Source organism: Paralichthys olivaceus, chromosome 2, assembly GCF_024713975.1.
Source record: "Paralichthys olivaceus isolate ysfri-2021 chromosome 2, ASM2471397v2, whole genome shotgun sequence".
Taxonomy (NCBI): Eukaryota; Metazoa; Chordata; class Actinopteri; order Pleuronectiformes; family Paralichthyidae; genus Paralichthys; species Paralichthys olivaceus.
In genome coordinates this window covers 9815978-9831102 of record NC_091094.1, presented here as the reverse complement: position 1 = coordinate 9831102, position 15125 = coordinate 9815978, and the positions used below count along the sequence as shown (strand labels likewise).

The 15125-nt window shown below is 41.3% G+C and overlaps 1 protein-coding gene across 2 annotated transcripts in view; it reads left to right on the top strand.

The window, feature by feature from the left end:
- Positions 1-15125, top strand: part of igsf8 (immunoglobulin superfamily, member 8) — a 53904-nt gene that overhangs the window by 32249 nt on the left and 6530 nt on the right. Inside the window, exons 1-4 of one of the 2 annotated variants that reach the window (XM_069534831.1) lie at positions 5698-5877; positions 6002-6162; positions 10326-10706; positions 12041-12505. In XM_069534831.1, coding sequence (XP_069390932.1) covers positions 6108-6162; positions 10326-10706; positions 12041-12505 — 901 coding nt within the window. In that variant the 5' untranslated portion in view covers positions 5698-5877; positions 6002-6107. Of the gene's footprint in view, positions 1-5697; positions 5878-6001; positions 6163-10325; positions 10707-12040; positions 12506-15125 lie in introns of those variants that run through there. The other variant, XM_069534840.1, reaches the window with a different exon arrangement.

Sequence of the window (15125 nt, the reverse complement as noted above, 5' to 3'; positions counted from 1 at the left end):
TGGTCCTTCCACCACCGCTGCTGGCTGAGCGTGTGTCCCCCGCAGCGGCGAGACTGAGACGGCACGGTGATAAAACTGCTGACAGGAACGCAGAACAAATGGAGCCCATATATATATAGAACATGAGTACATATGTGGAAGGATGACATGTATGGTCAGTTCCAGGACGTGTTTCTGTATGAACTGTATCTATATGTGACAGACATAAACCGAGGAAGTATTTAGACTGAGGTTAACAAGAGAAATGGTGAAAGGATGGAGACGTGAAGAAAGAAACAAACACAGAGAGAGAGAAATGTAGTCTTCATGTGCCAATGAAAATACTCTTAGAGCAACATGAACAAAATGAATGAACCTAAGTTGTCAGATTATGCATGTATGAACAATATGAAGAGATGCCACCCACAGTGAGAGGATCCTCTCTGACAGTCATGGTGAGGTCCCTGCGTAGACTGCACTGTTTGCCTGGCTGTAGTAACTGTAGTACAAAGTAATTAGAGACCATCTCCAGTAGGTCACAGTTTAGTCTGTAGTGGCCTTGAAAGAGACAGAGTGGGAGTGAGTGCACAAAGAAGAAGGTGAGAAGAAAAACGGATAGGGAAATGAAAGAAGAGGAAAAAGAGATGCTTCATTCTGGAGCAGAATTACGTTCCGCTCAGATAAATAGAAGTGCATGCTACCTCAGCATGAAACATGATTGTCTAGTTCTTCAAATAAAATGTAAAAGAAAGAAGTGGTCTGATAACCTACATGATTTATTTGTCCTAAAACATAATTCCATCCATCCATCCATTATCGCAGATCCCTCGAGGATCACAGGGGGAGCTGGAGCCAATCCCAGCTGACATTGGGTGAGAGGTGGGGTACACCCTGGACAGGTCGCCAGCGTATCACAAGGCCAACATACAGAGACGGATAATGACTCACTTTCACCACCATACAGTCAATTTAGACTCTTAACTTAACTCCAACCTGCATGTGTTTGGATTTTGGGAGGAAACTCTAGTACCCAGAGCAAACTCCACACAAAAACCAGGATTTTAACCAGGAACCCTCTTGCTGTGAGTCAAGTCAAGTCAAAGTTTATTTATATAGTAGTTCTAAAACAACCACAGTTGACTAAATTGCAGAACAGCCTGAAATAAGAGAATAGCTTGAATATAAAAAAGCTGTATAATGTTAAACATCTTACATATTAGAGTATTGCACAATAGTATATGATAATCAGCTTCTCAAACACAACTCAAATTGAAAGCCAGTGAGAAGAAGTGGGTCTTTAGCAGCGATTTAAACATTTCTACAGTCTGAACGGTTCTGATATCAAGAGGTTAACTGTTACAGAGATCAGGGGCAGCCACTGCAAAGGCCTGGTCATCATCCGATTTTGAGCCTATAGATCTTGGGACATCCAAGCATCAGGGTGATTAACCTCAGTGTTCTGAACAGGCAAGCGATATATAACATATAAAGAAATTACTTCACCAGACTTAAATGGGTTCTTTCCAGCCGCATTCCTCCATCAAACTAGTAGTTTTTGCATAATCGAGCAAATACAAACACATACACAGATGAAGACATAACCTCCTTGGCATATAACTAGCCTTTACTAACCAGAGAATACAAACCAAAAGAGCTTAAGATTTCCAGATCGCCTGTCACAAATAATACAGAGGCAAACAGTGAGACAGATCAATGCAGCTTTCAGAAGTGTTTTCCCTGGATGTGGCTCAGACTACATCATCCTCCAACTGTCCAACTCAGTTAATAACTGCAATACATTGGAAGCTGTACGAGTGAGGAAGTTTACTCTGCATGAGTGCCATCCCTCAGCGCTGGTGGAGGCTCCTGCTGATGTCTGCATATCCTGCCTGCCGCCTTGTTAACCCAGAATACCTAAATGACTTCCCCTCTCCGACTGTCAAGCCACACTGTGAAGTCATCCATGTTTCCATGTAGCCTAAAGCGAGGAGAGGAGGAAAGGAAAGGAAACAGGCTGGACAACCACTGGATCACTGGAAAGGAAAGGAAAGGGAACAAAAGGAAACAAAACAATAGGAAACAGGCTGCAGTACCACTGTAAAAAAAAAGGGGAAGGAAACAGAGTGGACAACCACTGGATAGCTGGGAAGGAAGGGAAGGGAAAGGAAACAAAAGGAAACAGGCTGCAGTACCACTGTAAAAAAAAAGGGAAGGAAACAGGGTGGACAACCACTGGATAGCTGGGAAGGAAAGGAAAGGAAACAAAAGGAAACAGGCTGGAGTAAAAGGAAAGGACAGGAAATGAGACTGGCTGGGAGGACCACTGGAAAAGAAACTACAGACAGGCTAGGGGGGCACTGGAAAGGAAAAGAAAGGAAACTACAGACAGACTGGAGGACCATTGGAAAGAGAAGGAAAAGGAAGCAAAGACAAGTGGGTTGAACACTGGAAAGGAAAGGAAAGACAAGCTGAGGACCACTGGAAAGGAAAGGAAAGGAAAGACAAGCTGACGACCACTGGAAAGGAAAGGAAAGGAAAGACAAGCTGACGACCACTGGAAAGGAAAGGAAAGACAAGCTGAGGACTACTGGAAAGGAAAGGAAACTAAAGACAGGCTTGAGGACCACTGGAAAGGAAAGAAAACTAAAGACAAGCTGAAGGACCACTGGAAAGGAAAGAAAACTAAAGACAAGCTGAGGACCACTGGAGAGGAAAGGAAACTGGAGACGGGCTTGAGGACCACTGGAAAGGAAAGGAAACTAAAATCTTGAGGACCACTGGAAAGGAAAGGAAACTAAAGACAAGCCGAGGACCACTGAAAAGTAAAGTTAAGACAAGCTGAGGTCTACTGGAAAGGAAAGGAAAGAGAAGCTGGAGGACCACTGGAAGGGAAAGGAAACTAAAGACAAGCTGGAGGACCACTGGAAGGGAAAGGAAACTAAAGACAAGCTGAAGGACCACTGGAAAGGAAAGAAAACTAAAGACAAGCTGAGGACCACTGGAGAGGAAAGGAAACTGGAGACGGGCTTGAGGACCACTGGAAAGGAAAGGAAACTAAAATCTTGAGGACCACTGGAAAGGAAAGGAAACTAAAGACAAGCCGAGGACCACTGAAAAGTAAAGTTAAGACAAGCTGAGGTCTACTGGAAAGGAAAGGAAAGAGAAGCTGGAGGACCACTGGAAGGGAAAGGAAACTAAAGACAAGCTGGAGGACCACTGGAAGGGAAAGGAAACTAAAGACAAGCTGAAGGACCACTGGAAAGGAAAGAAAACTAAAGACAAGCTGAGGACCACTGGAGAGGAAAGGAAACTGGAGACGGGCTTGAGGACCACTGGAAAGGAAAGGAAACTAAAATCTTGAGGACCACTGGAAAGGAAAGGAAACTAAAGACAAGCCGAGGACCACTGAAAAGTAAAGTTAAGACAAGCTGAGGTCTACTGGAAAGGAAAGGAAAGAGAAGCTGGAGGACCACTGGAAGGGAAAGGAAACTAAAGACAAGCTGGAGGACCACTGGAAGGGAAAGGAAACTAAAGACAAGCTGAAGGACCACTGGAAAGGAAAGAAAACTAAAGACAAGCTGAGGACTACTGGAAAGTAAAGGAAAGGAAAGACAAGCTGAGGACCACTAGCACCACTAATGAGGTGTGCTCTGATGGCATAAATCTCTCCAGAGAGAGAAGTCTCTGAGTGGCTGTGTCCACTAAACATCCCACATACATTCAGAACCACATATAGAACCATATCCTGCCCTCGTCAGCTGTAATGTTGCTCCATTTACTATCTATGCTCTAATATTTCTCCTGACTCCGCTGCAAGCTTGGAAAAATAGTTAACCAAGTGATTAGACTCATTTATTGCTCTTCCTTTGAGGGAAATGCAAATAAAAAAGAGACAGAGAAGGCGGGAGTGGAGCGGCGCTGCTGCTACAGGCCACAGAAATGTCAGCTGGGTTTTATCGCTGTTTTACATCACTGTCAGCTCATGGAAATTATTGCTAAAGACCTCATGTGTGAAGGATTCAGGTTTTAAGGTTGGATATCAATATACAACAGTCACGGTACACATGTTTCAGTAACTGTGATCTAATGATATTATCACCAGAAAACAAATGTATCAATCATTTATAATGTATTGGTTGAATTCTCTTTTTATCTTCATTATTTTGAAGCTTTCTTTGTGGGGGCACATTTAGGGTCCATGAACATGATGTAAAAGCTTGGAGCTTTCACAATGGTAATTGAATGTCGCCACCTGGTGGTTGAATAGAACAGCCCCTAACTCAATGCAGGGACTCATGCATGACACCTAATTATGAATAAATATGAATAAATGATAATAATAATATCCCTAATACAACAGTATGAATTAAGTAAAACTATTTTGACATGCAAAGGACACCAGGTTAAAAAAGACAATTGACTGGGCGTGTTTAGGTGGCAATGGCTTCATTTTCTGTGGGTCACACAGGCACACATATGTACTCAAAAAACGGAAAAACAAAACTGCATGCACCCAATACCAGGACAAATATTTACACATTATACAAAAATATTCTAAACACATGCACTAAAGTAACCGAGCAATAGACTTTTTTTCTAAGCAGATAATTTGATTTGTCATACTTGGAAAAGTATCATTATTATCAATATCTCTAGTAGTATTAGTATCGGTATTATTAACCATGGCTCTGTTCTATTCGAGTATAATACTGAGTGACGACAACGTGACAGAGAGCCAACACTCACAATCACACTAGACATCAGTATTCCTATCGTTTACACCTGTGCTTCTCTTGTTGCGACGTGTCTAAATCTGAAAAAAAAGACCTGTTGTGCCAGTATAGATGTATGTGTCAGTGCACGTACAAGTACAAGCACACCCACCGTGCATGCACAGGCAATTCTAATGTGCAAAAAATAGAAACAATGGTCTACACAGTTTGACATGGAAGTATCACATTACAGTGAGATATAACAGTATAGATATGGATATATAGCTATAGATAAGACAGGGGTTCTGATAAGAATAGGTACACTGAGAAAAATGAGTGAGTGATTCCTTGTTAAATATCTCCAATAAGAGAAGGTTCAACAGTGAGGCCTCCTGTTGTTGAAAAAGTATAATTAAAAGTGAAACTTCTACAGGACATTCATATATTTATTTAAAAATAGGATCTATTTTTAGGATGATTAATTTTCACTCACATTATCTGCCTGTCAATAAAATGCCACTGTATTATTGATCCACTTTGTGAAGTAACAAAAAACCTTCAGCTTAAATAGTTATGAAGTACTATACTGTAGTTGGTGCTGCTTGATTGAATGTAAGGGGAATGTTGGGCCTTGATGGAGGTATGTGCTCTCCTGATCAAACTAGTCCATCCATCCATTACCTCAACTGATTATCCTTTGAGGGTTGTGTGGGGGGTATTATATAGTTTATAATGTATATAATAAGAATGATATATATATATATATATATTCTTAATAGATAGGCAGAGAGAGAGTTATTGATCCAGCATTGGGTTATTAATATTTGTATTAAACCACCTTCAGCCTACATGTGTTTTTCTCTAGCGCCCTCGTGCGGTTTAATGTGGTTTGACCCTCTTTTCAACACCTCATTGTCATTGGTTCAAAATGCCATCGTCCCTGTTTTTGACCAATGGCACCAGTTTGGCTGTTTGTTTTTTTCTTATGCACGCTCCTCCCTCTTTCATTACCAACTATCCCTCCTCCTCACACACACACACACACACACTAAGAATCACCCCCTGTGATGCTAACCCGCCCCATGTCCGGACCGCACGGCTCGGTTGTCTGATCTGAAACTAACCCGGGATAAGATGATGGAGCAGCGGGCGTGTTGACGGAGATGCACCGGCGCATGAGACAAAGGTTTCTACATCTTCATTCTTGACTAACACTAATTCTCTCTGCAGTGATGGCGCCAACTCTCTTTCCTCTGCTACACTGGGACACATGACGGTTTCTCCGGTATAATCCGTGCTTTCCCCTGCAGACGGTCGCTGTGCACGGCGGGTCGGTTCCACTATGATCGGCGGTGGAGAAACACGGAGAGAGAAATCTGACTCGACCTAATCCAGCTGGACACCGAGAGGAGGGAGATGAGGAGCACGATGGCCTCGATGAAAACTCCATTATTTCTGTTTCTACTCTGTGGTGAGTGAGAGCAGTCTGTGTGTCTGTCTGTCTGTCTGTGTGTGTGTGTGTCTGTCTGTGTGTGTGTGTGTGTTGTCCTGGAACCTGTTAGATCTGCACACAAAGATAACACCAGCCAGCCACAGCCATCTGTGACATGATGGACCTGTGCATTTACATGATTGTTTCTTCATGTGCAACAGTCGGATTATTAATTTAGTGATCACCTGCAGCATGGAGCTTTTAATGTATCATGATTCAGTCTGACATATTTAAGTCTGTGAGCAGCAGGATACTACCAGTCCATGCATGAGGGCTGTCATCAGCATTTCTCACTACATCCTGTGGCCTGCATTTTATTTTATTAACTTTAGCCAGAAGAAAGAAAGACAATTAGATAGATAGATAAATATTTTATTGATCCCGAGGGAAGTTTAGGCATCCACACAACACGGTCAAACACAAGAGCATAAGAACTATAAAAGGTCAGAATAGGTCCAGAATAAGTTCACTGCAGTGAGAAGAAAGTCTGGCCACTAGAACTACAAAGCTGTAAGATAAATAACTGAAGCTATACAAAGTTTTGCATTAGACTAACATAGCCTGTGCAATTGATGTAAATGTATGTAAAAGAAGGGAAAACTATACAAAGTTAAAGTATAGAACTAGAGATGTAAAACAAATTGCAGAAGTGACTGATGAGGTCGCTGTCAAGTATATTTCATCTGCTTTATGTTGGAGGGATATTCAGTCAGAAACACGTGGTTTTTAATATTTATAATCACTTGTTTTTTTTCTCCTCTGCATAGTTTCAGTGTGTCAAAGAAGCTTTTAGTTTTGTTTCATGTGAACTCACCAAGACAAAGATGAATTTTCTATGAAAGGTGTTCTCGCAGAAGAAATATAAAATAGAGGGGGTTATCTATGCCGAGGCCACTTTATCACCATATTACATCAGATACATATACCATGTACACAGAAAAGTCTCGCAAACTGTTTACATTAAACACAGCCAAGATATCCATTCTCTGATATAGTTGAAAGAAGTACTTGTTACCCGGCAGTAAAAGAATAAAGATCAGCCCCCTAATAAATACATTTATTTTGATTCACAAAATCTGGATCATTTACCAGATGAGCACCAAATTTAATCATAGATATTAGCACTCGACATTATTCTGTATTGTCTTGAGAAATTCACAGAAATGTTGAAAAACGCCCTCTATCAAAGAAAGGGAAAAAGAGTTCCTGGATCTGTCCTCTGATCTGGATCAGCACCAAAATGTAATGGGTTTGTCCACGATCCATTCCGGTAAATTTCATGGTAATCCATCCAGTCCTGTCTGCGTAGTCTTGTAACAAACGCAGATGAGAACCTCCTTGGTGGAGATAATTAACCAAACCAATGCAAAGTACTTCAACGTTTACAATGAGCTTTTATTATAGGGTGAATACAGGACACACAAAATCCAGTTCTGCAGAACAATAAAGCTGGTACTCTGAACTGTGCTTTGATATTTTGCCAAAAGTATAATTTGACAGTTAGGACAGAATGTGTACATGTCTCACTGACACAGTTTTTAATCCCCCTGCTCACAGTTTTAATAATTACATGAATCTGCTGTAATAACCAAACAGATTGGCCTTCATGGGATGGAATTAGAAAGGTGCGCATTGTCTACCTCTATGTGGGTCCCTCATAAGAAAATTTGGCCCCCACCCCCCCTTGTCGCAGTTTCTAATCCAGACAGAATTGAGCATTGTGACGAGCTGTGGTGTCCCCCAGGCCTATCAGCCAGAGCCCAGTGTTAATTAGGACGTGATCCGCTTAAGCCTCCCACTAGTCTCCCATGTCATTATCTGTGGGCGTGTTGTTATCGGCCAAGGTTTGGCCTGTGAGAAAGCTCCAGTTGTTTTTAAGGACTCACAAACAGACTTACACACACACACACACACACACACACACACACACACACACACACACAAAGAGCGAAGGAGTGCCAGAACGCACTTGTCGAGTTTTTCTAGTTTAGGTAGTCTTAAGTGAATGGGTGTGGTCTTTGTGTTCAGTAAGTCAGTGTGTTTTTTTGACTGCTGCGTAGATACTTGCATCTCATTTGCATTGGGAGATGACGAGGTTGTTCTCGTTTACAGATTAGTATCAAACCAGTTCAAATATCGTCTTCAACTAAATCTTCTCCTACAGTTTGTTTTGGATCGCAGTGTTGTTTTAAGCATGTCAAAATGAGTTTATTAAGGAGAACATTACCTTATCTTTCATCTCACTGGCTGGTTACTATAACAGCTAACTGTCAAATCTGTAGTTACCTCCACCAAGGAGGTTATGTTCTCACCCCTGTCCATTTCTTTGTTGGTTGGTTTGTTTGATTGTAAGCAGCATTACTCAAAAAATACTGGACGCATTACCTCAAACCTGGTGGAAAGACCTAGTATCGGTCAGGAAAGGAACTCATTACATTTCTGTGTTGATCCCGATATTAAACATTATGAGATAGAGCATTTGTCTTGATTTCTCAAAGAATAATTCACGGACCTTAATGAAAAAATCAGGCAAGTTAAGAGGACTGGTATTTATGAGTGGGTGCATTTTGGTGCAGATCCAAAAAACTCTGGATTTAATGAATTTAAATGTTCATTAGAGGACTGGTGAGCCTTAACGCATTGTACTGAGTGCCGTACTAGTTTATTTGTGTGAAATATTTTGGTCTCTTTGCTTTGAATTTGTTTGATTTTATCAAGCTGTAGTTAAATCACTTTGTGTTTTCAACTGTACAAAACGTCCTTAGTAAGGGTTAGGGCTTATTTTGTAGCATCTAATCATTTAGTAAAATGTTTACTCTCATTATTTACATCATCTTTCTTTGATTTAAGCAACATGTGGTTAGTTTATCCACTGGGGAGCAGCACCAGGAGAAAAAATGACATCTTTTCACAGACTAAACATCTCTGAATAAACTTCCAAGAAACTCATCACCAGACTCAAAATACACACATTACATAGAAGTGACCACATTTGCATATTAAAAGATCAAATTTCTTTAGATATATTTATGATTGTAGCCTTAATGGCCTCGCAGATAGGACGTCTTTGAAAAAAGGAAATGATTAACTGTGTGTGAAATCCCCTGTCGTGCTTTCTTTTAAAAAAGTGGTCATTTATTTTTGACAGGCTTTGTATCCGAATGACACTCTTTGCGGAAGTATTAAGCGAGAGAGAAGTGGTGGCGTGAGAAGTTTCAGCACCTGAGGCTTTGAAAGAGGGTTTCACTGCTGAAATACTGCAGGTGGTCTTAGCCCAAAACTGCTTCAGAGAGAATCTGGGGGGAGTTGGGGTTATGTTGCCAGATAATGAGACGTAGTGAAATACAATGAAGTTCTCTGGTCTCAGACCTGAGGCAAAAACAGAACACTGAAAATCTGCCATGTTACCAGACTTCCATTTAACAGGATGTGCCTTCCTATTATATTATTCCAGTACGGCTCAGTACCGTTTGTATAAATCAGTAGTATCATCTGTGTCTAAATGTGAAGCTGCTCACTTCATTGCTGCAGTTAACTCAAACATTTGACCTGCTTTTTTGCAGAAGTTAGAAACTGTTCAGAATATAATAATCTCTGTTGCTGCATTAGGTAAAGAGATGCTACTGTGGATTCATTCAGATTCACATTTGTATGTTTAGTGTGCGTTTTATGTAGAGATGTACCAATACTACATTCTGAGTGTGTAGACCTTAGGAAATATTAATACTTCTTTTTTTTTTTGTACAAACAATTTATTAAGAAAAGAATCGGCAGATAAATTGATAATAACAATATATTAATGTATCTCCAGCACACTTACTAATGCTCTTTATTGAACTGTACCTTTAAATCCTAGTCCTAATTGGTAAGTGTTATTGGCAGAGGAGAGTAAAGATGCTGTCTGAGACGATTGTATTTCATTTATTAAGCACATCATTGTGTTCAGATGAAACTGGCCCAGCCCTCAGCGCGGCTTCTGTATTTAATGTATTGATTCCCTGTTAGCCCGTCATCAGCTCAGGTTATTGATCAGTTTGTGCATGTATTAACCATGCTGCGAGTCAACACCGTGACCCACGAACATTCACACTGTTTCCATTACCTTCTCTCTTGCTCAATCTCTCAATATTTGTCTTCCACAGTGCTGCAGTGTGCCGTGTGTCGCGACGTCACCCTTCCCACTGGGCCATTCTACCGCGTGGCAGGGTTCCCCCTCTCCGTGCCCTGTGTGGTATCAGGATATGAGGGCCCACGCACACAGGAGTTTGAGTGGTTCCTGTACAGAGACAATGCAGGTGGAAGACAGATGGGAGTGGTGTCCACCAGGGACAAGGGTTTCCCCTACACACCCTTCCAAGCTCGCGTGAGGAACGGGGAGGTGAGGGTTGAGAGGGACTCTGGGGACGCGGTCCGGCTGGTGATCCAGAGGCTCCGCGCTGAAGACCAGGGAAAATATGAGTGTTACACACCCAGCACAGACAGTGTCTACCAGGGAAACTACAGTGGCTCAATAACTGTCAAAGGTAAGCTGTAATGTGTGTGTATATATATATATTTGTACAACTCAATTCAAAGTAAGGCTTTCAATATTCTGTACTTGTCATTGTCAACAAATCCCACAAAAGACCCCAAAACAATGTGGTAATCATATGTCATGGATGGATGGATTACCTTTATTATCCCCAAGGGGCAATTTGGATTACTGTAGCAGTCAACATCAGTGCACATAATAAATAATACATGCAGGACAGAAATACACGTGAGGGAGGGGCTGTCATAGATTACACCCAGTAAATTATGTTTTCACTGGGATAAAGCCTTGACCACAGATTTCTAAAATAAGAAATGAGTGAGTCTGTACCTTCCACTGCTGTGTGAAAAATACTTGTTGCGCATAGGAACTTTTTTTTTGTCTGATGTAGAAAATATAGAACCACATTAACTATTGCAAGCAGGCATTGAATATCTGTTTGGATCATATCCTCATTTTCTCACTGGACATTATAGATAGATCGATTTGTTGATCTCTGGGAATAATAAAAACAATAACAGGGAAATTACCATGTTACAACAGCAAGGTATCAAGCACATCACACACTTCAAAATATGACAAATATGAGAACATACTCCAGTAAAACTACACAAAATAATAAATATAATAATTATATAATTGAATCTAATCAAATTGAATATATATACATAGTGTGTAAGGTTACAATTAGTTACCAATACTGTACAGTTACCTCAGAATATGGTTTCAAAACCCTTCTATTTTATCAGGATCTACCATCAAGAGAGATGTTCTGTCACGGGGGTGTTACTGTAAATGAAAAGATTTTATCAGCAACGTTGCAGTGTATCAGCCTGATGGACGACATTTTCCAGTGATTAATTGTACCGTGTGTTTAACTTGGTGCAAAACTACATTCCTCTTTACAGGCTCCTATTTATACTCCACCATCTGGAGTTTGTACTCTTCTTTCCGTTTCCCTTTCCCTTCACAAACTTCACTCACACTAAAATCCTTTTGCTCAGACTGTCCAAAAATATTTAGAGGATTTTACACTGTCCATATCGTTACCGTATCTTTTTCTGTTCATCATTTTCCTTGTACAGATGCTTTGGTTTTGCAGCTGAGCTTTATTTCTTCATAACAGCTTCCTAATCCTCTCTCTAAAAGGCTCGGAGTCTCTCTCAGCAACCTTATTTCCTGATTTGCTTTACTATTCTAAACATAGAAACGTCTATGCAGCACACAGACAATAGAAATTGGCACATTTGTTTTCCTCCCATTTGGCTCCTGCGGCAGCTTGATGTAATGTAATTGTCTGTGTGTGTCTTCTTTGTGCAACGGCAGTGATCCCCGACACACTCCTGATCAGCTTCACCCGCTCACTCACTGGCCAGCCTGTGCCGGAGGGGGCCGAGTTAACCCTGACGTGCTCATCCAGCATCCAGTCGGAGCAGCTCACACATCTGTCCATCATGTTCGGGAAGCGTGGTGGTGCAGAGGCCCCGGGGAGCGGAGCCGGAGGAGGGGAGGTCAGCACCGTCAGAGAGATCATCTCCATCGACAACCTGCTGGGGATCGTCCCCGGACGTTCGTACAAAAAGCGCTATGATGACGGCGAGATCACGCTGGAGAAGAGGAACGGAGTGGGCGGGCAAGACGTGTACTTGATGAAGATGAGAGCGGTTCAGCCGGACGACACCGGTTCGTATTTCTGTGAGGCCTCGCAGTGGATACGGGACCCCGATCGATCGTGGCAGAAAATCGCACAGAGAACGCTGGATATTGGCAACTTGACTGTTCAGCAAATAGGTCAGTGTGACATAGAAACTGTGCCAGTGTTTGTGCTGACATTTTCCAAAGCTAGGTCAAGGTCAGGCTGTAGCAAGCTCATTGCTGAACAGCTGATTGTTTAATGCTGCGGCCATTGTTCAAGAAAAACATAAATTGAAATATGTCGAGGTTGGTAATAAAATATTATCTTAGTTAGGAAAGAGAGTGTGGTATAACGAAGTCGGCTGCTGTGGTTGCAGGGTAAATCAGGGCTAATAAAACTAAAACATCTGAAGTTTGGTTTCGACTAATCAGCTCAAGGCTCCTGATTCTTTCGCTGTTGTTGCCAAGGAGCTGGCGTCAGACGGCCTGGACTTCAGTGCTGGTTTTTTTTCAGATTTCAGACTCCAATTCTACATGTTTGTGTTATTTAGAGTGGGCTGAGTCAGCTGACTGCTGACTGTGTGGATAGGAAGTTGATTAAGTAACTGGACACTGTTGGAGTTTCTGATTGGCTCCACTGTTGGTTGGGTGGATGTCTTATTGTTCGCAATGAATCAAAATACACTATTTCTTTGCCGTCGCTGATGGTGTATTTTCACCCTTGTCCATTGGTTTGTTGTTTATTTGTCAGCAGGATCACCCCAAAACTACTGATCGGATTTCCACGAAACTAGGTGGAAGGATGGGACATGGGCCAAACATGAAAGCCACTAATATTTGGCATAGATCCGCACAAAGGGGCAGATCCAGGATTTTTTATTTTTTAGTATTTTGAGAATTTCATCAATTTCTGAAGAGATAATTCATGCATCGTGATGAAAAGAATCTGGCATATTAAGGAAACTGATATATCTGAGTGTTTGCACTGGTGCAGATCCAAATTTCAATGGCACTCAGTAGAGTGTATACCTCCGCCAAGACCCAACAGTCCCCTTATGAAACCACATTTAAATTCACTAGATCCAGATTGTCATTTGGATCTGCACCAATTTGTTTTTCATTAAGTGATTAATCCTCTGGTCCCAAATTCTAGAAAACTTAGAAAGGCAGCAGATTTATGATCTGGAACTATCAATTCTATTTGTGGCAGTTTTGCTAAAAAAGCAATCAATCAACCCAATAGGAACCAATTAATTTTCTCTCGGTTGGGTAATTGCAGCTCTTTCTGCCGCCCGGATACACGACTGACACGCTGAATGCTCGGCTCCCTTGTTGATCAACCAGGCGGATTTGAAAGGTCGATAGCAGGCTGGCCTGGCAGCTGGATAGCTGCCTGTTGCCTGCACACTCGGCTCAGTTTAATTTCTGAAGCGCTTGTGTAGATCTGAAGGATTAAGTAATCTTTCCCCCCCGACCTTTGCCTCAGAGAGGATGACTATATTCGATCAGACAGACATGTCCATTACTTTAAGAGCAGCCCAGTCCTTCCTCAAACACCCACTGGGAAGGGAAGTTGCCCTCACACATACACTGCCTGGCCAGAAAAAAAGTCGCCACCAATACTCAGGTAGTCAGCTGACCTCATTCTTTGGACACATAATGTTGCTGAACCTAGACCTGACCAACTGCAGCAACCCCAGATCATAGCACTGCCCCCACAGGCTTGTACAGTAGGCACTAGGCATGATGGGTGCATTACTTCATCTGCCTAAATCCAGGTGGAGACTTTTTTTTGGCCAGGCAGTGTATATTGTTGGTATGTTTGCTCATTAATGTTTTACCTTCCCTGCCTCACTCTTTATTTTCTACCTTTGATAAGAACAAGTGTAAGAACTGGACAGAAATGATTGAATCATTCAATCCAAATGTTATAGTCATTATTCCTGACTAAAGATAAAGGTAAAACTAATTCGAGTAAGTAACTACATAGTGGAGCTAAAAGTTCACTCTTTTGTCTGTGGTGATAAAATTGAAGCTGAAGTTGATTCATCAGAGGAAGCATTGTTTCACACAGACGCTGACAAGCACAGCTTCATTGTGTATTCTCTGTTGTCTGACTTATACAATGGTCTGACACGTCTGCTTTTGTTTGTTTAAATAATGTGTCTATTATTGTGCAGAAAGAGAAGTTTTCTGCGTTTAGAGAAGTGTTAAATGAGGCTCTGCACACATGGATCAACAGTGTTCATATCTTGTAATCATAACACCAACATTTTCATCTAATTATGTTATACTTCATTTATACTGTTTATACGTAATATTAATGTCCTTTAACAAACACAGGCATTTCATCTTTTTATTTATCAAACAATAATCTAGATAAAATCTTTGATAGATAAAATTCTATTATATAAGATTAGAAAGGAGATAATTTGTGTTGTAATTATTCAAAAGTATATATTTTTTTAAGCCGTGATTACTTATTTCTAAGAACTTTCACCCTTGTATTATATTCTATGTCTGTGAATGTATCTATTATGTGGATAGAGTGTGGATACCTGACCCGAGGGTTCAGATAATACTTATATTACGGTCACGTTAGCTGGACTATCCACTCGATTGTTAATTTTGTTTTACACTGCACATGTGTATTCAGGACAAACATTGCATTTGTTTTCTCTTGGGCTCGGTTGGGTCTTGCTTCCCCGACACACGACTGTCCCTCCCTTCCTGGAACCAGCAAAGACAGGATCTGTTTGAAGAGAAAATTGCGGCC